At 40.8% G+C, this 24,473-nt stretch overlaps 1 protein-coding gene across 6 annotated transcripts in view; it reads right to left on the bottom strand.

The window, feature by feature from the left end:
- Positions 1-23,109, bottom strand: part of Spata7 (spermatogenesis associated 7) — a 33,431-nt gene extending 10,322 nt beyond the window's left edge. Inside the window, exons 1-6 of one of the 6 annotated variants that reach the window (XM_028886578.2) lie at positions 22,914-23,107; positions 18,246-18,320; positions 15,810-15,905; positions 12,023-12,070; positions 7,058-7,191; positions 1,181-1,653 (exon numbers count right to left, since the gene is read on the bottom strand). In XM_028886578.2, coding sequence (XP_028742411.1) covers positions 1,181-1,653; positions 7,058-7,191; positions 12,023-12,070; positions 15,810-15,905; positions 18,246-18,320; positions 22,914-22,932 — 845 coding nt within the window. In that variant the 5' untranslated portion in view covers positions 22,933-23,107. Of the gene's footprint in view, positions 1-1,180; positions 1,654-7,057; positions 7,192-12,022; positions 12,071-15,809; positions 15,906-18,245; positions 18,321-22,913 lie in introns of all 6 variants that reach the window. The other 5 variants (XM_028886580.2, XM_037210767.1, XM_037210768.1 and 2 more) reach the window with 5 other exon arrangements.
- Positions 23,110-24,473: the final 1,364 nt, after the last annotated feature.

Here is a 24,473-nt window from a genome sequence, read left to right as displayed (position 1 = left end):
TGCCCCGCCCACCCTCTCCTAGCCCCTCCCACTCACTATTGTGCCTTTCATGAAAAACATGGAAGGCGCTCCCAATTTGTGTGCCATCCTTACACAGGAGCCACGCCAAGCTTCAGTCTCATTTCAATTTTAGTATCTATGTTGTCAAATCCAGCAATGATTTCTGCATTTCTCCTCCAGCTGATGATTTCTATTACAGATCCAATTCATTTTTTTTAATAATATAGATTATGTTTATTGAAATGAAAAATAAATCTTTGTAGGATTTATTTGCTAGATATCTTTGAAATAAACAATACAACATCAATTTCCTATTTGTCTCTCTCCCCCATAATACCAGGTACATGATAGTCATTCAAAACAGAGATATATTAAAAGAAAAATAACTGACACACTACATGGCTTCAAAGTTGTTTACTGTTTGGTCACATGATACTTTTCAATTGTCAGACATAGAGTGATATATACATAAACATATACGTGAAATGGCTATCAAACTTGCATTGCCAATTCATTTTTTAAATTAAATATATGCAGGTTCATTTGCTATCACTGCACCTCTTATCTATACTCACAAAAGCAGGCTCATAATGTGTGATTTTTGAATAACTAAAATCTAATACACAATAAATTACAGTCACTTGGCAAAGTTACTGAATATCAGGAACCATCCACTACAGGAGACAGAAATCAAATCAGGGCAAATCCTAACTTCCAGATGTTCTCTCAACTGTCTAAGTCATGCCCACAGCTGTTACTATACAGGGTGTGAACACGGGCCAGGAAGAGACACGGGGAACTGGATAAATGTTTATTTCCCCTTCTGGGCCTCACTGTTTACCATTGTTAACATGATTCTATATTTACACCAACGCTATCTGATAATGTATCTTAAGACTTCACTGATAACAACATTTAAAAACACAAAAGTTTGAGAACTATGTTTATGGCCACAACTCATGCAGCATTCATTTGTAGGAACTTAATTCTAATAGCTATTTTTTCTACAATTACTATGCTGCTTCTAAAGATGCACTGGAAAGTCCTCTCAATTCATGCCAACGAAACGGCACTGCTAGATCTCAAGGCTGGCATATAAAGTGCACAACACAGCAAGAAATACTGCTTCTTAGTCATTTCCCCGGACCTGCTGGCCTTGCTGTGGATGTGCCGTACAAACCTGCTCAATTCCGTCTGGGTCTCAGCTTCCATCCGCTCATCCGGAAACTCCTTTCTTCTTCTGGCAGGTGTGTAATAGCGGTACTGTGATAGGAAGGACTTGGCTTCTGTCTTTAAAGTGCGTGGAGTGAATGGCAACTGCTTGTTCGAAAAGAGGTCAGAGTGCTTTTCCAAAAGATCTCCACTGGGGGTCTTGGAAATGACTAGGTGGAACCGGTGGGTACTTGGGAAGGCACTCCGAGGTCTCCTGTCACAGCCATGACCAGCATATGGGCTTCTGGGTGCAGATCCTACATAAGCCATGCTGGGTGGAGAGGTGCTGGGATGCTTCTGGGTGCCATTCAGGAGAATTTTATTCAGCTCAGGCTGACTTAGATGTAGTCCATCTGAAGAAGGGATGAATGACTTCGAAAATGATGGGTATCTTGTCACTTCTTCTATTAACATATCCTGGCCTTGTGGTTCCCCTGCGGGCTAAGAACATTTAAGCCGTTACACTGCAAACTCATGTAACTGGGGAACCGCAGATGAACTTAAACCTGTACCTTGGCTCCAACTTCAGTGTGGGAATGCAGTTATCACTTTTTTCCCCAGTGATAGGGCTGGACCCAGGGCCTTGAGCTGCTAAGCAAGTGTTCTACCACTGAGCTACACTCCCAGCCCTGCCCTTACTTCCTAGAAGGGAGGCTCAGGGCCACAGATTCAAGCTGACTCTGAGCCTCTGCTCTTTACTATTCCGTACATTATCTGTTTTAAAAGTTCATCTGAAAACCTAATAGACTTTGTAGCACAAGGAAACTTAAAATTGATTTCAATTCCTTCCTTGATAATGTACAGGTCAGCCAGCTTTCAAACTGATGTATCTAAATAAGGAAGCTACATGACTACTTCCTAAAAGGTCCAGATACATAATTTGCTTTCCAACCTTTCTTTCCCAAAATAAAAGACAAAATAAAGTGAGTATTCTGCATTCAATTGTGAGTACTTAGGTTATAACTTCTGTACATTAGCTTTACAAAAAGCTCCCAAACTGGGCTCATATTACAGTTGATGTATAAAGAGCTTGGCTCTTTGAAAAGACATTTCTGAATCTTACAGGGCTATTAATTAATAACCATAAGAATTATTTTTTTTTTACTCCCCCCCCCCAAACAGGGTTTCTCTGTGTAGCTTTGTGCCTTTCCTGAAACTCACTCTGTAGACCAGGCTGTCCTTGAATTCACAGAGATCCGCCTGGCTCTGCCTCCTGAGTGCTGGGATTAAAGGCGTGCACCACCAACGCCCAGCTAACCATAAGAATTATTTATACCCAGAGGAATGGTGTAAGCTAAGCCAAGGGTAAGGAGAAATGCATAATGCATTAGATGACCTGATAAGTCTTATCAGTGCGATGTTTTACTAAAATGAAATACCAAAGAGAACCTTTAAGGACTGAAATACAGAGCTGGGGGCCAATGAGACAGCTAAGTAGATAAAGGTGATGGCTGCCAAGCCTAAAACCTGAATTTGATCCCTGGATCTCACATGGTGGAAGGAGGGAACCAATTCCCATAATTCTCTCTCTCTGCAAAGTTCATGTCAAGAACACCCACCCAATTTACAACCACAGAACAACTGACTCATCACTCTCTTTTGGGATATAGCAGGGCAATGGTGGCCCAAGCTCTTAATTGCAGCAGCTTGGAGAGAAGCAATGGGAAGCGTCCTCAAAGCTGACATCACCTGAGCGGGGTGGGGGTGGGGGTGGGGGTGGGGGGAGGAAAGCAGTGGGAAAGCCAGGCAGTGAAGACCCAAGGTTCTCAGACCAGAGCTCAGGTGTCTGCAGAGACTGCTAAGACACTAAGAGGCCGAAGCCAGCACTGTTAATTCTAACTATCTTTTCCGTGAAAATAGTTTATAATTATCGTAAGTAACTGTTAACCATAAAATCTACCCAATTATTAAAATATACTACCCAAACTAATAATTTAAGATAATTTGGATGTGTCTAAAGTATTAATTATTGAAGATTATTAAAAATGTAGGCAAACTAGAAATTATTATTACTATACATGAAATACGTATAAAAGCATAAATGAATTACCATGGAGGCAAGCAAGTTATAGAATTACAGATACTAAAGGGAAAATAGACATATTAAAATGTGTTTGTTTTATTTTACTTTATTATAAATGATTTATAAAGTACATTAAAATATATAATTTAAAAAGTTCAACAAATTCTTATCTCAAAATTGTTACTTTATATTCAAAATGTTAGCAATTATTGAAGAATTATTAAACAATTTTAATAATCATAAAAATATAGGGGCTGGACAGATGGCCAAGAGGTTAAGAACATTTGTTATTCTTGCAAAAAAACCTGTGTTGGCTCCTAGGACCCACACAGAGGTTCAAAACCGCCTATAATTCAAGTTCTGGGCAATCTGATATCTTCTTTTGGCTCTGAGGGCAGCACATGGCATGCATGTGGTGGTATAACATACATGCAGGCACGCACACATACATGTGCAGCATGGATGGAGATTCACAGGTGGTATTATGGTGCATGGCACAGAGCAGATCTACTCTAAGGAGAGGCCCTCCTGGCCTGTGTCTTTAGAACAGCGCAGGGCCCCCCACCCCATGACTCCCAGATCTTTCTCCTGAAAGAAATGCTTCAATCCAACTGTCTCCTGAATATATTCAATGATCCCAAGGCGCTGTGATTTAAACATGCCCCCAAAGTAAAAGTCCTGCCTCTTATCAACGTTACTCCAGGAGAAAACCTGCCCGTTATCCTACTCTTGTCAGAAACCTGGGAATCTCTTCCACTCTGCCTTTCTCTTCATATCATCAAACCAGACGCCAAGTCCTAGCAGTTCTACTTTCTAATGAGCCTCCCGTACGTGTATTCCTGGTGTTCTTTAGAATGCCCTGGGTCAGCTCTTAATCTTTCTTTCCCAGATTACTGCAGCCATCCATAATTAGTCTGCTGCTCACTGCAGCCAGTGGAGTCTTTACAAAGGGCATGACGTCACTGTCTAACTAAAAACCGCTTTATAGCTCCTCCAGAGTTCTCAAGGAGGAAAGAGTGCAGTCGCCAGGATAGCTCCAATCCCCGAGTCCTTCTCAGTGCCTACTGACAAAGCACACACACCTCCATCTGTTCTGAGAGACCAAGAGTGAAAGTACAACAGCCTGTGCTGGTCAGCAACAGGGAAGCTCTTCTGCCAACAAGGCTTGTCTGCCTTTCCTCACCTCTCTTTTCTCTCCTTTCTTTCTCTCCCTCCCATCTCCCTTTCTTTTTTCCCCTCAAACTATACCATGGTTGCCTGGGCTTGAACTAACACTTGAGAGCATGGGATATTCTCAGCGGCTACTCTCCAACTGTGCAGCTTGCCCATCTTGAACCCTGGCACTCAGTAGAGACTGCAGGCCTTAGGAAACCTTACTCCCCATACAAGTTTGCAACAGAAATTTTATATCATTTAGAACTCCGCAAAATTTATTACTAATGAGATTTTCCCCCATATATAAATTACACAGTGATAAAAGGTATGGGAGAAGGAAAACTATGGATTTTTAAAAAAGTATCAATTAATTGAAGCTAGTAACTAGATACTAATTCTAACAAACTCAAAAAAATTATGAGACAGTGTATGAAATCATAGCATGGTATTTAGTGATATTAAACAATTATTAATTTTTAAGCATAATAATGGTGTATTTTTTGAGACAAGGTCTCATTATGTTGCCCAGTGTGGTCTTAAGCATATATTGCCCAATCTAATGTGCCACTAACTAGAATTAAAGGCATGGGCTACTACGCCTGGCTATATCATGACCATGGTTTAAAGATATATGCTGAAATGTTTATGGGTAAAAAATACAGAATCTCGGGCTGGAGAGATGGCTCAGAGGTTAAGAACACTGGCTGTTCACCCAGAGGTCCTGAGTTCAATTCCCAGCAACCACATGATGGCTTACAACCATCTGTGGTGGGATCTGGTGCCCTCTTCTGGCCTGCAGGGATACATGCAAACAGAACACTGTATACATAATAAATAAATTGTTAAAAAATAAATAAATAAATTATTTAAAAAAAAAATACAGAATCTCATAATCACAGCGAAAAACTCTAAGCTAGAGGCAATGGCTGAGGTTAGAGATGAAAGACCACTGGAATGAGCTTATACCACTGCACTGGGTGACAGAGCCATGTGGGTTCACCACAGTACTGAAGTTCTCAAAAGTGATAATTTTAGTGTTGAATTCCATGGAAATAAAAGAAGAGCTGTTCAGAAAAATAAAATTTGCAGATCAACGCATCCATCACGCAGAGATGCTTGTTCTTGCAAGAGATGGTAATTAACCCAGAGACCCCAACTGGACACTGTGCAGGAGGTGAGAGCATGCGTCCTCAACGGAATGTGTTTATCAGCCACCCACCCCCCCCCCCCGTCAAGGCTCAGGGGCTATGTGGAAAGGAGGTGGAAAGATGGTAAGATCTGGAGGTGGTGGATGACTCCAGAGAAACAGCGTGTTCAGACTACAACAGGGCTGGTATACATATGAACTCAGAGAGATTAGGGCAGCACACACAAGACCTGCACAGGTTCAGACCAGACAAAACCCCAGCATGGAGAAGGGGAAGTGGATAAAATCACACCTTTAACTAAGAAGGTATTTGCAAGTGACACCTGCTGGAAAGGGAACTTCTGCTTGGGAGTGACACTGAGCACATCAGCCACCCTCTAGGGCAGGCCCCAGGCCCAGCAGTGGCCCCCAGAAAATGCACTCTTTGTGCACTTTTGTCTTTTTGGTTTGCTTTTCCTTTTTCTTTTTGAGAGACAGAAAGAACATGAAATTGGGTGGGTAAGGAGGAGGTAGGGGAAGAGGAAAGAATATGATCAAAATGTATGAAAAAAATTTACCACCCAAAAAAGGAACTAACTTCCAACTTCTATAAGGTAGAATACAGAAAAAGAGGAAACAGTGCTCTGTTTGTCATAATCAGACAGAAAGAAAAATGTCCACCAGTAACAACAGTGTTCAGATGTCAAAATCCTAAGAAACCGTTTCCCACTGAATCCAGCAACACAGAAAACCTCAATGCTTTAGTCACGGCACTCAGGAAGTCGAGGCAGGTGGATCTCTAAGTTTGAGGCTAGTCTGGTCTATAGAGCGAATTCTAGGACAAGGGCTGCACAGAGAGACCCAGTTTCAAAACAAGACAAACAGAAAACCAAAAACCAAACACACAAAACCAAAGAAAAGGAAAAAGGAAGGAAGGAAGGAAGGAAGGAAGGAAGGAAGGAAGGAAGGAAGGAAGGAAGGAAACTGTGATGAATCACAGCTCAGATCTGTTTATATTAAGGATACAAGTCATTTACTACATTAACAGATGAAACAGAAAAATCACATCATTGCCTAGAAATGCAAAATGAGCCTTGGATAAAATTACCCATTGAGATCAAAACATATTGTACCAAAAATGTTTTTAATTAAAAAAAGATCTATTCATGAGAGAAACTCTGAAAACTACAATCACTTTCATCAAACTAAAAACAGAAGACCACTTCTTCAAATAAATGCTAAAGAGAATCAAAACAAAACAAAACCACAGGTCAGCCAACTACAGTCTGCAGGCCAAATCTGAGACATCGTCCTTTCTAGCTAGTGAACACAGCTAGGAATTTATTTCCGAATCGTTCACGGCTACTTCCCACTGGCAGGCAGTTGTGAGGAGATGTGGCCTGAAAAACACACAGTAGAACCACTTGGCTTTTGATGCTTTGTCTGCTGACCCAAACCTACTGAAAACAGTCCCAAGCCAGTCTGCAGCACCAATGTGCTTTAGAAACATCTGCTTTTAAAGAGCAGAAGAACCACCTTACCTTCTGGAAGGAGTTATAAAGGGACTTGGTGTTCATTTTGGAATTGCTCTGCATTGCATATTTACTTAATTTAAACTCCTTTTCACATCGTGCCAGTTCCTTCTTCAGTTTCTTTTTTCGTTGTTGATCCGCGTCTAAGGAAGGAAACAAACCTTTTCAAACATCACAAAACGCGAAAACTAACTCTTTGGTCTTGTTAGACTAATAAAATCAAGGATTTCTCTCTTCCGCTACCATTTCTCTTTAGACACATCACACAGCCCCAGCTGTTCTAGAAGGTGTGATGGTCTTGCCAGGAGGATTTTCACTCCAGTGTGGGATCTGAGGCCAACAGCACCATGTGCAGCTGATACATCTTTCTTGCTAACCATGTTTATACTATTATGTTAGTAAAATCCATATGATTTTTGTATAAGGAGATTCTAACTAATATGTAATTTTAGAAATCTGAAACAGAGTAGAGGCAGAAAAATCACTTGAGCTAAGAGTTCAAGGCCAGCTTGAGAGCAACAACTTGTCTCAAGAACAAGCAAAACAACAAAGCCATGCTAACATTTTACAAACATCTGCAGTCTGGCAACTGACTTGAGTTTCTTGGAACTGCTTTTCATAAGAAAACGCTAGTAAGAGGCAGTTTAATACTTCAGTGTGCCTTTTCATGGGTGCTGAGGGTTTCTCATGGTGCTGCTGATGTGTAGCAAGCAGAGTCACTCTGAGCTGTCACTCCTGTCCTAGTTTTACTTCTGACAGTGACATAAATGTGTCTCAGTGGCCAAGAAATCCACCACATGGAAATAAGAGAGAGTTTCCCTTATTCCCCAAGGACAATAAACAGCATAAGTGCTAATAAGTGAACATGGATCTAAGTCCAAACCAGCCCTGAAATAACCACAGAGAGGAATGTTTTTTAATGCTATTTGACTTCTCAAGAGGATGTTTTGCTTTCAAATCTGTTTTGAAGTGATCTAATACATTCATTATTCACTTATCTGCTAGGGGACATTTAGAATGTCTCCGTATCCTGGCTACTGTGAAGAATGCCACAAAACACAGGGGTGTGCATGTCTGATAGGTTGGTTTCATTCCCTTTGGATATATAGCCAGAACAGGGATTGCTGAAACATACAGCAGCTCTACTACTAATTTTTAAAAAACTCAACTTTTTAAATGGCTACTACCCCAATATATACATTCTCACTAATAGTTGTACACAGGTCCCCTTTTCTTCCACATCTTTGTCAATACTTGTTATAATTTATTTTCTTCTCATGTACATTTTTGTGTGATGTGGCAGTTTGAAAGAAAATGGCCCCCAAAGGGAATGGAGCTATCAGGAGGTGTGGCCTGGTTGGAGGAGGTGTGTCACTGTAGGGTTGGGTTTTGAGGTCTTTTTTGCTCAAGCTTCCCTGAGTGTGACCGTTAGTCGACTTCCTGCTGCCTTCTGGTCAGGATGTAGCACTCAGCTCCAGCACCATGTCTGTCTACAGGCCCCCATGCTCTCCACCATGATAATGGACTGAACCTCTGAACTGTAAGCAAGCCCCAACTAAATGTTTTCTTTATAGGAGTTGTAATGGTCATGGTGTCTCTTCTCAGCAATAAAAACCCTAATAAGACATGTGGTATGCATCTATCTATATCTATATATCTATATCTATAGTTGTGTGTGTGTGTGTGTGTGTGTGTGTGTGTGCGCGCGCGCGCGCGCGCGCGCAAGAGAACAGTGAGGGAGTAGGTTCTCTCCTTCCAAATCTCCTCTTTTTTCCAAATTCCAGTTCCAGGGATTGAATGCACCCAGGCTCGCAAGGCTGAAAAGGGAAGGGATTTTACCTAATCCATCTCCCCAGCAGTTCTTTATGGGTGAGTCTTTAGGGGTTTCTCTATATGTATACTCTTGTTTACAACAGAGATATTTTTACTTCCTACTTTTATTTTTCATATCCTTAATTTATTTTCTGTGTAGCTGTTCTGTCTAGGCCTTCTAATACTACATGGGAAGAACTGGTATCCTTGCCTTAGTCCTATCTTAGAAGAAGTCACCCCTCATTATGCTGTCACTATGGGGTTTTCGTATATAACGTCTACTGTGTTAAGTGAACTTCTTTAGTAAGAGGGTGTGCTAGCTAGTATCTTGTCAACTTGATACAAGCTAGAGTCATTTGGGAAGAAGGAGTCTCAACTGAGAAAATGCCCCCACCAGACTGGCATGTGGGTAAGCATATGGGGCATTTTCTTGATTAATGTAGGAGGGTCCAACTTACTGTGGATGGTGCCAACCTTAGGCACATGGTCTTGAGTTGTGTAAGAAAGCGAGCTGAACAGACCATCAGGAGCAAACCCGTAAGCAACGTTCCTTCACAGCGTTTGCTTTGGTTCCTATCTCCAGGTTCCTGCCTAGAGTTCCTGTCTGACTTCCCTCAGTGATGGAGTGAGACCTGGGAGTTGTAAGCTGAAATAAAACCTTTCCTCCCCAAGATGCTTTTGGTCATGGTGTTTATCACAGCAACAAAATCCCAACTAAGACAGAGCGTTTTTAAAAACCATGAATGGATGAATTTTACCAAATGTTTCTTCTGCATCAATGGAGCTATTCACGTGGTTCTCCCCTTCTACTTTGTTACTGTGTCTAGCGCACTGACTGCTGCACGCTGAACCACCTTTGCACGGCCCACTTGGTCATAGTGCAAGTTTCTTCTTAAAAAGTGCACTGGCCTCGGTTGGCAAGTGTTTTGATAAGGATTTCTCATCTATAGTCACCACCAACATGACCCATAGTTTTCATGCATTGTTTTTGTCTAAATCTGGCATTGGTGTGGTCCTGGTCTCAGGAAATGAGTTTGGAAATGCTTCCACTTGCTCTGAAGTTTTAGGATTGCCTGGTTTTCATCCATCTCTGGATATCTGGCAGAGTTTGCATAGGAACTCATTTGGACCTGGCTCTTCTTTACTGAGGGTTTTTAAAACTTGCTGGTTTAAATGGTCTATTCAGGTTTTCCACTCTTGGTTCAGTTTTGCTAGGCTATACGCTTCTCCACGGATTTTATCCATTTTTTCCTCTAGGTGATCTGGTTTGTTGGTGTGTAACTGCTCACGGCAGTCCATGATTCTTTTTATTTCCGAGGCCTGTGTTGGGATGGCTATTCTTTCATTGCTGATTTTGAGTCTTCATTCTTTTTCTTCAGTTTGCCTAAGAGTCTGTCAATTTTGTGTTTTCAGAGTTCTGCTTTTTAAAGTGTTCTGCTGTTTTTCTGTATCTCTTTTCTAATTGTTATTACTTCCTTCCTTCTACTAACTGGGGGCTGCTTTTCTTTTCTGCTTTTTTTTTTCTTCCTTTTTTGTGCTGTGCTGACACAAGGTCTCATATGTGAGGCAAGTGCTGTCTGTACCAGTGAGCAAGCTATGGCCTCAATTATTTTTCAGTTTCCTAAGACTGACATTAAGTTGTTTGAGATCCTGCTTCTTCTCCGATGTAGGCATTTGCGCCTTAGTATTGACTAAATATTGCACCTGCTGTGTCTTACAAGTTTCAGGATTTTTGTTTTCATTTGAGGCAAGCTGTTTTATTATTATTATTATTGTTAAGAAATTTTCTATTCATTTTACATGAGTCAAGCTGTTTTTTAAGGCTTGTTTTTGTTTTTATTTGTAGAGTGCCTCACTATGAAGCCCAGGCTGGCCCTGAACATCTAATCCTCCTGTGTCACCTCCCAGGTGATAGGTATGCCCCACCACATCTGATCTAAAGTTCATTTGATTTCCTCCTGGACTCAAAGTTACTTAGTTCCCAAATCTGTGAATTTTACTACTTTCTGTTTTTAATTTTTATTTTAATTAAACTGTGGTTAAAGAGATACCTGGAATGATTTTTATTTTCTGAAATACATTAAGATTAATCTGTGACTTGCTATGATAAAGCCCATGAATGTTCCATGTGCTCTTAGGGAAAATGTGCTTGGTAGAAAGCTTGGCATGTTTATTAGGTTCATTTCATTAATTGTGTTATCTAACTCAGCTGTTTCTAATGTTGGGCTGTTCTTGTCATTACTGAAGGCGGAGTATGGAATCTACTATCACTGTATTGCTATCAATTTCGAGATTTAGATTTTTCTGTCACCATTCACTTTATAGATTCCAGGAGCTCCAATACTGGGTGTACATATCTAGACCTTCCTATTGTACCAGTTTACGACCACCTCTTTCTATTTTGGTCAACATAATGGCATCTACTGCCTATTTCTTTTGGTTATCATTCCTGTGTATCATCATTTCTTTTTCTTCTTTCATCCACTGTGTGTCCTTCTATCTAAACCAGACTCCTATATACAGCATATTACCTTTTTCCTTTTCTTTTCCTTTTAGGTTGAGCCAGCCACTGTACACCTTTGGATCAGGAAGTTTAATCTATTTACATTTAAAACTTATTTATAAGTTGGGACTTAACACCATTTTGTTATTGCTTCCTATACACTTAGCAACTGTTTTCTTCTTCTATTAGTTGATGATTTTTTTGATAACTTATTTTTGTAAACAAGGAGAACATGAGAATTTTTAAATCTCCAGACAAAAATCAACCAACCAACCAACCCCAAAATTCCCAAGTGTTATACCTTGAGAAACTGAAGGCCTTGCATGTGACTGATGTAAAAATCATACAGATGTTAGAGAAAACCCCATACCAGTTCCCAACAATGCACAAAGAGAATTACTAGGTGTCCCCAAAACTTCACTTCTGGGTAAATACTCAGAATATCTATATACCCACACCACCAGCACTGTCAGAATGTGGACATGTGGTTCCCAGGGGCTCACACATGGCTGAGGGTAGATGGATGATAATGATGACGGTCCTCAACGCACATGTACTTAATGCCATTGAAGTGAACACTTAGAAATAGGATGTTAAATTGCAAGCTATGTGTGCTTCATACTCTTTCTAAAGTGGTATTATATTAAAAAATTACTTACATTTGATGCTGGTACGTACACTAACTGGAACTGAGCAGTCCACAGCGGCTGAAAGAGAAAAAAAATATTTTTGATGTTTATAAATAATGAAAAACATCAAATGTATAATTCAAAAAATCTCTGCAGACTTGAAGTTCTTTGCTTTTTTATTGTATTTCTACAGATTAAAAGTAAGATAACAGCTTAAAAAATACTTTGTGGGATTAACAGATGATTAGATAATGTGGAAGAAAATACTGGTGAACTTGAAAACATAGAAAGATAAACCATTGGAAAAAAAATAAACTGAAAAGGGAATGAACGGAACATCGATGGCCAGTGCCATGCCTTTACCATACACATCAGCACCTAATGCTATGCCTTTACCATACACATAATACTTAATGCCATGCCCTTACCATTAACACCCAACGCCGTGCCTTTTTACCATACACATGAACACCCAATGCCGTGCCTTTACCATGCATATCAACACACTTGAACTGGAAAGAAAAGAGCAAAATGGTGCATTTACACTACTTATTTCAAGACTTAATGCAATGCTATGGGACACAAAGCAAGTTGGCATGGACATAAAGTAGACATGTAGAGAAGCAGACCAAAAATTAAATCAAGACGTATTTATGCATCTGGTCAAGGCAATTCAATAAGGAAAGGATAATCTCTTCAGTAACAGATACCAGAAATGTTTTATATGTGTGTGTGTGTGTGTGTGTGTGTGTGTGTGTGTGTGTGTATGTATATGTAGACAAAACCAAAAAACCTTCTTATACTATATGAATACTCAAAATGGGTCACAAACTTAAATGGAAGAGTTAAAAGTAGAAAGCTTCTAGAAGAAAACAAATTTAGAAAACCCTAAGATTAGAAAATGGCCGGGCGGTGGTGGCGCACGCCTTTAATCCCAGCACTTGGAGGCAGAGGCAGGTGGATCTCTGTGAGTTCGAGGCCAGCCTGGTCTACAAAGTGAATTCCAGGAAAGGTGCAAAGCTACACAGAGAAACCCTGTCTCGAAAAACCAACAACAACAACAACAAAAAGATTAGAAAATGATTTCTTAAACACATTGCTAAAAACACAAATTCTAAAATATCTGAAAATTGAACTCAATTTTACATGATTTTAATGCCACGATATGCTATTTTCTTCAACTATCTAAAAATATAACTTAAACATTTTAAACTCCAGCTCATGAGGCTACATAGTAAGATTCCATGTCACCAAAAAAAGTAAATAAACATTAGGCCAAGTTAGTAAAAAAAAAAATTAGTGAAATTAAAATAAAGTTTACATTTAAGCTTACAAATACGCACACAGAAGAAATACTACTCTACACTGGCAAGAGCAAGGGTTGTTGAGGCTGTACCAGCAAAGCAAACACAAGCTAGCGCTCTGGAAAGGATCTGATCACAAAGCTAAATGCACACACAAACACACAGTTCTACTCCTACCAAACACATTTACTCATGTGAAATCGAAATAGATGTTCACAACTGTATGTGAACTCTTACAGTAATTTAATTTCCCATAGCTCAAACTGAGTCAAAATAACCCAAATATTCACCAGTCATGAATTAATCAATGACACTAGATTCATTAAATGGAATACTCAAAAAAAAAAATTTTTTTTTTGGTTATTTTGAGATGGGTCTCTCTGCATAACCTTGGCTGTCCTAGAACTCACTATGTAGACCAGGCTGGCCTAGAACTCAGAGATCTGCCTCCCTCTGCTTCCTGAGTGTTGGGATTAAAGGCGTGCACTACCAGTTAGAATATAATTTATAAAGAAAAGTAAATACAGTTAAGGCTGGGGAGATGGCTGTCATTAAAGTACTTGTTATGCCAGCACAGGACTTGAGTTCTCTACCCAAGACCCATGGGCAGAAACCTGCTGTGGATATCATTCTATATAAATAAAACACTGATGGCCAGTGACCAGGCAAAAATAGGTGCAGCAGGAAGTAGGTGGACAAGGAGAGAGGAATTCTGGAAGCGAAGGCTGAGAGGGAGACACTGCAGCCACGCAGGACAAGCAGATGTGAAGACGCTGTAAGCACCAGCACATGCAAGTATAGATTTATAAAAATGGTTAATTAAGATAAAAGAACAGTTAACAAGAAGCTGTCACGGCATACAGTTTATAAGTGATATAAGCGTCTGAGTGATTATTTATAAGGATGTGGACTGCGGGCTTGGGGACCTGGAGAGAAGCCCTCCAGCAACAGAAACCAGGCACAGCGGTGCCCACTAAGAACCCCAGTACCCTGGGACCACACACACACACACACACACACACACACACACACACACACACACACACTATCCCAAAACTAAGAAAGAAATATTGATAAACACAACACGATGCCTTAAAGTATTGTGTACACTGAAAGAAGCCAGACCAAAAGTATAAATACGTTTTATTCTATTAACATGAAATTCTAGAAAAGACAAAACTCTAGGAACAGTGAGCAGATCGGCAGCTTCAGGGACTGGAGGGGAGGGACCGACTGCAGAGATAAGAGGGGGAGCTTTTTGGGATGTGGAAATGTTGTCCGACACTGGGATCACACTGTTGTTGTAGGGCAGAGGGTAAATGCTCCGGCTTTGCCAAGTGACAGAGCTGGTTACCACTAACTAGTTCACTCTGCATTCCAGTGCAGAGGCTGCCAGAGCCAGTGTGAAAAGAATGAACGCGACTGCTATGTATGGACAGTCAAGTCAAATCTCACACTATTTTCACATACTACAAAATGCCATCCTTTTAGTTTTTAAGCACCAATTGGAAATAAACACACCAATCTCCGCTCATGACCTGAGCAAAAGCAAGAGCAGAAGACTGACACACATGCACAGTTAAATGGCCTCTGGTTTACTGTGACTGGTGGTGCTTTAGAGACACATTTTCAGTATTTCCCTGCATACTTACAACTGTGCATTTTATTCTATGGAAGTTAATAAAATCAACAACAACAACAACAACAAAAAAAAAAAAAAAAAAAAAGAAGAAGAAATAGCAGCCAGAATCTTCTTTGTATAACTTCCTAAGTAAAAGAGCAGTTATAAAATTATATTAAGACAAGCATCTAGCTGGGCATGGTAGCACAACACATGTAGTTCCTTGGGAGCCCAAAGCAGGACACTGAGGTCAGGCTAGCCCGGGCTTTATACGTATATAGCACAGTCACTAATGTGTGTGTTATGAAAGCACAAGCACCTCTGGACCCGAGGACTCCAGCATCCACAGAAAAAGCAGGTATGGCAGCATACTTCTGTATTCCCAGCCCTGGGGAGACGGAGACCGGAGGATCTCTGGGGCTGACTAGCTAGTCCAGCCTTAACATGACAAACCCAAGGTATCAATGAGAGACCCTCTCTGAAAAAAATAAAGTGGATGGCTCTCGACAAATGACACCTAAGGTTGACCTCTGATTCTATATGCACACACACGCACATGCACACACATACCTGAATACACGCTTGCTCACACACATACCCAAATATGCCCCAATACACACTCATAAAATTTTAAACAGAAATAGAAAAATGAGCAATATCTAACAAGAAAATATTAGAATGAATACTATTATTACATTAGAATAGGCATTATGTGGTTGTAAATATTGTGAACATAAAGTTTGCCATTGATATAATCAGTAGTTGGCATCTCATTTAAAATACAAGTCTTCTCTGAGATAAAGTATTAACTTCTGCCACAGGTTTGTCATAATGATAGGTAAAGCTGGGGTTTAAATTGGCACAGAAAATTCAAATTTGCACATTTTTTTACCTTTGGCTGAAAGGATTTTATTATAGTGAACAGCCATGTGATTCTTGACCAGCTGGAGAGTGGTTAGTCTGAGAGAAGAGGAGTCAGTGCAAAAAGCTAAAAATTAAAACATATTTAATCATTACATAGTTAAAGTTAATATAACATCACAAGATACACAAGTTACTGAAGTCATTCTTGTTCTGGAGTTCACCAAAGAGGCTGAGAGCACACGTGCATGGTGCTGAATCCAGCCCTCGTCCTGCCCTGCTAACACGGATTAGCAACTAAGCACCTGGTTCAAACCTCTTCAAGAACTAAGTTTTACAGGCTTGAGATTTCGGAAAAGAGATCTAGAATATAATCTATTAATAGATTGGTAACTTTAATCTACTATTAATATAATTGATTACTATCTATTTTATATGTCTTTTTATCTCATAACTAAAAATCTTTAGTCACTGGCTTGGCTATGAACAAAGCACTAAGTTTGGGAAATCAAACAAATCCCAAATCAAGAGACTAGATATAAAGATTCTGCTCTGAGAGGCGAATCTGACTTTACACCTGGAATGGAGATCCACAGACTGCTTTAAGCACAGGTGCATAAAATCTATGCTGCTCAACTTTTCTGCCTTCACTCAAACTTTTTAAATGAACTCTCAGGAGCATTAAGGACCAATAGATAAGTATAAAGTACTAGGCAGACATATTTTAAACATTAAAAACACGTTTTTTTGCATGTGTATGTGTGGGATGTATTTGTCCACACGTGTGTGGGTACATGTATATATGGAAGGGTTTGTGTGTGTGTGTGTGTGTGTGTGTGTGTGTGTGTGTGTGTGTGTGTGTGTAGGTGTTGGGAATCTTCCTTGATCACTCTGTCTCATTTATGGAGGTAGATCTTTCATTCGAAGCTAGACTGGCTGATCAAGCTGGTTTACCTAGCCAGCTGCTCTGCGCATTCCATCTCCGCTCCCAGGCAGGTGGGCTGATCACTCTCTGCATGCATTTATATGGGCTTTTGGGATTCAACTCTCAAATTTGCAAGCAAGTGCTTTATCCATTTGTCCACTGAGCTATCTATCTCCCCAGCCCCTGAAAAGATTCTGAGAAATAATACAAGCATATGCTTAAAAAATTTCAACAGTGAAACAGAATAGAGAGTTTGGAACACAAGAGACTTTTCTACATTGAAACTTAGATTCCCCTCCTAGATCTATCCTTTAGGGAAACTGTGCATAACATAACATGTTATTATGGAAGACACTGGAGGGACACTTGTCATGCACTGTGCCACTCTTTCTACCTCTAAAAACCTTTCTAGCTATTACTATCAGCATTTAATAGAAGTGGAAACTGAGGCACAGACTGTGAACTAAGTCTCTGACGTATTCCCAACAAAGGACACAGTGCTGAGAGTCAATGCAGTGCATGCTGACGAGCTCTGTGAGTCCATTTGGAGAGTTAGCAAACAGTATATTGTATTCTTCACTTCTGCATATGTTTCTTTTAAATCCGGTTTCAAAGTGTGTGTGTGTGTGTGTGTGTGTGTGTGTGTGTGTGTGTGTGTGTGTTTTCCTGAAGATTAAATCTAGGTCTTGCACACTACACAAATACTCTACCCCCGAGCTCTATCCCCAGCACTCTTTTTACGTTTTATTTTGAGAAAGCGTCTCATTAAATTCCCAGAATGGCCCTGACCTCACTCTGTAGCCCAGGCAAGCCATAAACTTGCTATGCTCATGCCTCAGCCTTCCAGATACTGATATTACAGCTTAAGTCACCAGATATTGCTTCAAGGACTTTTTGTTTTTTAAAAATCCGTTTCCATAGCTGTTTCTATGTATATACAGTGGTACAAAGAAATAAAATGAAATAATTAAAAATTTCATCATTTCTTCATATTTAGAGAAGCATTTAAGATTTTTCATGGAAATAAGGACAATAGGTTTAAGTTGGTTTTCCTAAAACCCATGCCAAAGACTTTTAAGTTATAATTACAAAACTTATTTTAGAGTTAACATTACAGTTTCACTCTGAAGACTCTAAAATATAAAAGCATCACAGGACATAGAGATTCAGCAACCCATAAACATCAGCTGAGAATATATTCAAGTTTTCTCTACACAGCTTTTCTTTAGGGCTTGTGTCTTTATAATCATCATTTACAAGGCAGGCATGCCTTAAACCAGACCTTGTGCTGGCAAAAGGAGCCCCTGGCTGTGGCAGGGTGGGAAGCAGGAGGCAGCTAAGTCCACATTCAGGGCACAGTAAGAGTTCGAAATCCTGATCCCCTACCTGTCTAAAGAACGCCTACACCATTTACTTCCAGCTACTAATGTGAAGTACAAATGCTCATTCCGAGAGCCTTTTCATCAGGCTCTCCGTGTGGTTTCCCAGCACAGAAAACAGTGAGTGTTTCAATGAAGCCACAGTTTTGAGGAGCTGACTTACCATTGCTCTTGGTGCTCAAGTGTCCTGTAAATAGGCATGGTGGACTGTATCTGGGGAGGACAGAGGTTGCTCTGACTTTCAACAACAATAAAAACCACGAATTAGGACATGTGAAACACAATGTTCACAAAAAAACAATATAGAATATTTTTAAAAAGAACACATTTCATTTGTAAACAAAGTTGTTAAAACTTTTATTCAGCTAAGCATGGTGGTAGTGCACGCCTTTAATCCCAGCAGTTGGGAGGCAAAGGCAGGCGTATCTCTATGAGTTTCAGGACAGCTGGGTCTACACAGGGTTCGAATCCAGCCAGGACTATATAATGAGACCATGTCTCAAAAACAAAACAAAACACCCACAAATCATGTTACTACCAGCACTAACATATCAAACAGCAAAAGTCCTATGACCACAGATTGAACCTTTTCTTTTTTGGGAAAATAAGATAGGGCTGGGGAGATGCTCAGTTGATACAGTGGCTGTCACAGAAGCCCCAAAGACTTGACTTTGGAATCCATGTAAAAAGTGAGGTATGGCAGCACATACTTGGGACTCCAGCCTTGGAGCAGCTAGGGGTGGGCACAGGGAGCTGGCTCCTGGACACTCTGACAAAGTACCCTCACTGAATCAATGAACTGATAGTTTTAATTGTCAACTTGACACAACCTAGAATTAATTACCCGTTAAAAGACTCAATGAAGGAGTGTCTAGAACACAGTAGCCTAATCATGCCTGTGAGGAATATTCTTTTTAAAGAAGTATTTTAAAAGTGTGCTTATGTGTATACTCGCAACATGTGCACTAGTGTCCTTGGAAGCCAGAGGCATCAGATCCTGAGCTGGAGCTGAAGGTTTTGAGCCTGTCAGTAGATGCTGAGAATCAATCCTGAGTCCTTTGCAAGAGCAGCAAGTGCTCTTAACTGCTGAGCCATCTCTCCAGTCACTAAGGAATTTTCTTGATTGTGTTAACTGAAGTCAAAAGACCCAGCTGAATGTAGTCAGTACCACTTCATGGGCCAGGCAGTGAACTGTCTCAGAGAAACTGAGCTGAGCAGTAAACCCACATGCATTGGTCTCTCTCTGCTCTCGCCTGGGGATGTTACAGGACTAGTGTTTCAAGCTCCCCTGCTGCGGCTTCCAGGTAGTGATGGATGATAGCCATCAGAGTATTTTACCACAGCAATAGAAATAAAAGGAAACCTGTGGGAGACCCTGTCTTAAGAAATAAAAGTGGAGAGGACCTGAGGAAACACACTTGACCTTAGCTTCAGACCTACGTATATGAGTACACACACAGTTTTTAAAGAATACAAGCTATTCTGTGTAAAGCATTGTGTGCATGCAGGTGTGTGCTGGGCAAGTGCTGTACAACTAAACTGTTTGAAAACAGTTTTATTAAAAGATATTTTAAGAAAAGTTTACTTTGAGACTTCAGTTTTACTAGATCAAGTGATCAATATATCAATTATGTCACCTGATAAATACTGATTTTTATTGTGTTCATTACTGACCCATTGGATGTTTTGTTTAGAGCTAATACATATTTCAAGTTATACTTATCAGTTTTCCTTTTGAAGCTAGGTCTTACTATACTACCCAGACTGGTCTTGAATTCTTGGGCTCAAGTGATCTTGCCTCAGTCTTCCAGGTAGTTGGAATTACAGTGCACACCAATGTACCCAACTAAATGCTATATTTAAAGAGAATTCCAGTAATGTAAAAATTGTGTCTGGTCTTTGAGACTGCATGAGATTAGAAAATTACATAGACCTCATCACAAAATAATTTCTTTCTTCAAAACATAACTGTATGTTCACCACAGCAGGGCAGTGGTGGCACACACCTTTAATCCCAGCACTCAGGAGGCAGAGGCAGGTGGATCTCTGTGAGTTCAAAGCCAGTCTAGTTTACAAAGAGAGTTCCAAGACAGCCAGTGCTGTTACATAGAGAAACCCTATCTCGAAAAACAAAACAGAAAAATCTTTAAAAACCAAAAACAAAACAGAGTTTTAGTGTTAATGTAACTAGTATGCAGAACATGAAACTGTATCCCCCAGGCGGCTTTTTTTAGTGTGGTGGTGCAGAGGATCCCACCAACTTATTTACATTAAGATGTGCACTCACTGGTTTCTAACATCCCTAACACACAAATGTCATATTAAAGGTCACAGAGCTGAAGGGAGGAAGAGACAACTCATTTCATCTGGGACCTCTTCTCAGGAGCTGCTCACTTGAAGGGGGTATTTTTTTGTTTCTTTACATGACTTTTTTTTCCCCAAGTGCAAATATGTTAGGCAATACTATAGTAAATATATATGTGTGTGTGTGTGTGTGTGTGTGTGTGTGTGTGTGTGTGTGTGTAGTATATACAACGTTTTCTCATTTCTTATAGCTACTTTTATGACTGTTTAACAATTCTTTATACTCATTTAAATCAGCCTAGGCACAGTCTCTATATCCTGATTGGTCCCAGAATGATCCAAAAGTAGTCTCAAATGAAATGTCCAGTAAAAGAATAGCATTCTCTAAACTAAGACTAAAAATTGGTACATGAGATTGATGGTCTTGCAGGACAGTCAAATTCTTCAGCCCAGTTTCCTATATAATTTGAGTTTTCCTCAGAGAAAACTCATTGAGGGGGAAAAAATGGTGTTTATATTTTCCCAAAATTGCTTAGGAATGGGTCGCTTATAAAAGTATCTCCATGGGAACAACAGATTAAGAAATCTTTCCCAGTCTTCTTTCACTTAGCTGTCCTAACAGGATACCTGTTTCCTCTTGTTTTGCCAGCACAGGTTGCTGGTAATACAATGGATGGTGGACCAATATTCTTAATTTTCTCCTTTCTCCCATCAGAGGTTGGAAACAAAGTCTTATAGATTATCAAGCCTAGCTCCCTGTTTTACAAACAACGAAAGCTTTGGAAAGTGAAGCAACTGACAGAAGAATGCCTCCTTATGAGTTAACATCAAAGACTAGAAACAAGACCTATTGTTTCTCAAGCTGGTGGCTTTCTCCTACACCACCACGCTGAAAGTTGACCCTACAAAAGACTGTAAGCAAGTGAGGAACTTCTCCCTCAGGTATCTTTCCTATTTTATGTTCTGAAATAGCTGAAGGAACTAATGAAATCTAAGACATGTGCTGTCGATTGAAATTAAGAATTTAAGCTTCAGCTAAATTAATGATTACTTATAAAAGATATAAGATTAATAACAATTATAGTTACTTATCACTTATAGTATAATGAACACTAGCCCTGGTACTTGTTAAATATAACATTTTATTTTACAAGTTCAAAACTAGAAACAATGATATTACTATAAATTACGGGCCAAAAGTGAAGCCACTTGGATAAGGGATAAAGCATAAAACCTTCTACATCTGTCACCTCATTTAAAAATAAATATCCAAACGTTACTAAGTCTGTTACCATATAAATGCCCCCACCCATACTATGCAAGTACAAGAGTTAACTCAAGAGTTTTACATTCTTAGTCTGGGTTCAAAGCTTGTTCTGTCACCTACTGTGACACCAGTGGCGGCGGGGGTGGGGGCGGAGCGTGTATTTATAATTTTTGTTTCTATTTATTTCAAAATATGAATAATATCTATTTAACAAGATTTGTCTGTGTATACTAAACAGTTGTTTGGTTATGGGCAGAACACAGCAGAGGTTTAAAGTTTGTTTTGTAACCATTTCTGAAGACCACAAGAGCATTTTGGTTTGCTTTTTAACTCGGACTTAGGTTTGTATGGTGTCTGAATATCCTGTCAACTGACCTTCTACGCTAAGCATAGCACTTATTTTGATCAATTATTGTAAAATAAAGGTGCACGCAAGTTGAAAGCAAGACTTAATTCAAGAAACCATGAGCAGATCGATTCAAAGGTACCCATTAAAAAGACACTACCACTCCTCTCTGTGGTGTGTGTGTGTGTGTGTGTGTGTGTGTGTGTGTGTTACTTATTTAGTTCTAAGAAAGGCTTAGGCTGTCGTGCTCCAACTCCGATTGAGCTGATTTGTACAGATTTATGGATAGGGGTTACCAACTACTTCTCACTCACCACTTGTCTCAGAATATCAGTCAAGGCAAATAGGTGTACACTGCGATTATGGGTAGTCTTCTGCTATTAAACATTTAGTCCGCCAACCGGCTTTGGGAGATTATTACAAATGAGGTATCCCAGCTCCCCACCTTGAAGCAACTTAACTAAACCAGCTCTGGGTGAGTCAATTCTGGAGGACTGGGAGACTTCATGTACGCTAAGTCCTAAGAAGGAACCAGGAGCTTGCTACGTATTATCTGCACTTAATCTCCAGGAACTCCGTGGCATGGGTATTTTCCCTCTATGTTCAAGATGAGGACACCGAGGGTCGTTTCTGTGAAAGCGGCTGGTCTGATCTGGGGCTCAGGTCGGACTTCAAAGACCGGGCTTGGTCTTCTGCCTAGAAGATACCGAGGCGACAACAGGCTGCAGGATCCCGAGATCAGGGGATGGATGCAAGGCGACAAACCCAAGGCCAGACGGTAGATCAATGAGACGGGCAAGCGGGGCCTCCCCCTGGGCCTGTCCAGCTCCGGGCATCACCCCGCGACACTGGAGAAGGAGCTGGCAGGCCACCCGAAAGGCCAGGGCGCGGCCTGGACCCGCGCAGCCCCTTACCTCTCCGGCTGCCATCCATGCTTAGTACTTCTGCAGCCTTCGCGGGGACACTCTGTGTCCTCTCGGTTCTTATCCGGGCCAAGCCGGCCCCCGCAGTGGAGATTTGGAAAGACTAGCCCGCGGGGGCCGCAGCGGCCGCAGAGACTGTCGCCAGGTCGGTTGCTAAGGGCCGGCTCTGCGGCGGCGTATTATGACGTCACAGCACAGGGACGCGTGCTCCCAGGCCCCGCCCCGCCCGCTTCCCCAGGCACTCCAGGCTACCTCAGAAAGGCAGTGGGCTGGAGAAGGGGTCCCTGGTGCGGATCCGTTGCTCTGCCAGTCACCCAGAGTGAACTGCTGTCTGGAAGGCGAGTCACATCTGTTTCGGTCACCATGCCCACTTTTTACTTGGGGCCTGGGATTCGAACTCGGGTCCTCAAACTTAAGAGCAAGTACTCTTGACCAGGGAGTCAACGCCAGCAGCCCCTATCTTAGTTTGTAAGCGTTAGTTTGAATTTCCTTCCTGCATACTGCGTCCTTCATCTCCTATCCTCACTCCCCCTTTATCTCAAAGCTACACATCCCGTTTCATTTTGAATGAAAGGAGTCTGTAAGAAAAAGGCCACTCTATCCGTGGCTCTCTGCAAGTTGTTTATTTTTACAATAGTTAATTGTGAACCCTTGGAAATAAGATCAGAATGGGGTGGAGGGCGTGCAGAAAGCATCCTGTCATGCTGGGTTTCCCAGCAACAATGTCCTTGAACTTTTAGACAGAATGTGCGAGTCTTTGTGGTGTGATCATAGAGCAGCATTTCTGGATTCTACCCGCTAGAAAACAAACAATCACCCCCACTCATTGCAACCAAATTCCTGACAACCAAAAATCTTGCTAAGTATTGCCAAAGATTGCCCAGGAGGAAACTATATTCCGTCTGAGAACCTCTGTTATCATAAAAAAAATAAAATAAAATTAAAAAAAAATGTTGGATTCTGGTCCAGATCTGCTGAGCCAGATCTGCTGAACTTTGAGCCTCTTTATATTATGGTTGGTTTTAATTGACAACTTGCCACAAGTTACAATCTCTGCAATAGGGAGATTGTCCTGATTGCCTTAAATGATTTGGAAGACCCTCTCTGACTTTGGGTGCTACCTTCTGGTAGCAGTCCAGATGTTAAGGTCATGGCAGAAAAGGACAACAGTTCATGTCTTGCTGTCTTGGCCTTTCCTCATGGCACTGTGGTACCCATTGCTGCTATGGTTGGATCCTTCCACATCAGAACCAGTTTTTCACCAGCAACTAAGGACCAGCAGCTCTCCAGGAATCTTTCAGGTTTTTTGACACCAGGTGGGGACTGCTGAGGCACCCATCCTTGGGGACTGAGCATTAATTGAATTGCCAGCCTCCCCAGTGTGAGAGAGAGAAAGAGAGAGAGAACCACTGTGGGCTACTCTGACCACTGAGGCACTCAAGGATAGAGAAACTACTGAGTTCTCAGACTCTCAGCTGTAATTTAGCTGTTTATACCATAAGCTGACTTAATAAGTCACACACACTCATCCCTTTGTTTCAGTTCCTCTAG

This window comes from Peromyscus leucopus, chromosome 14 (genome assembly GCF_004664715.2).
Source record: "Peromyscus leucopus breed LL Stock chromosome 14, UCI_PerLeu_2.1, whole genome shotgun sequence".
NCBI lineage: Eukaryota > Metazoa > Chordata > Mammalia > Rodentia > Cricetidae > Peromyscus > Peromyscus leucopus.
Note: the sequence above shows the minus strand (reverse complement) of the source record. Positions and strands in the feature narration are given on the sequence as shown.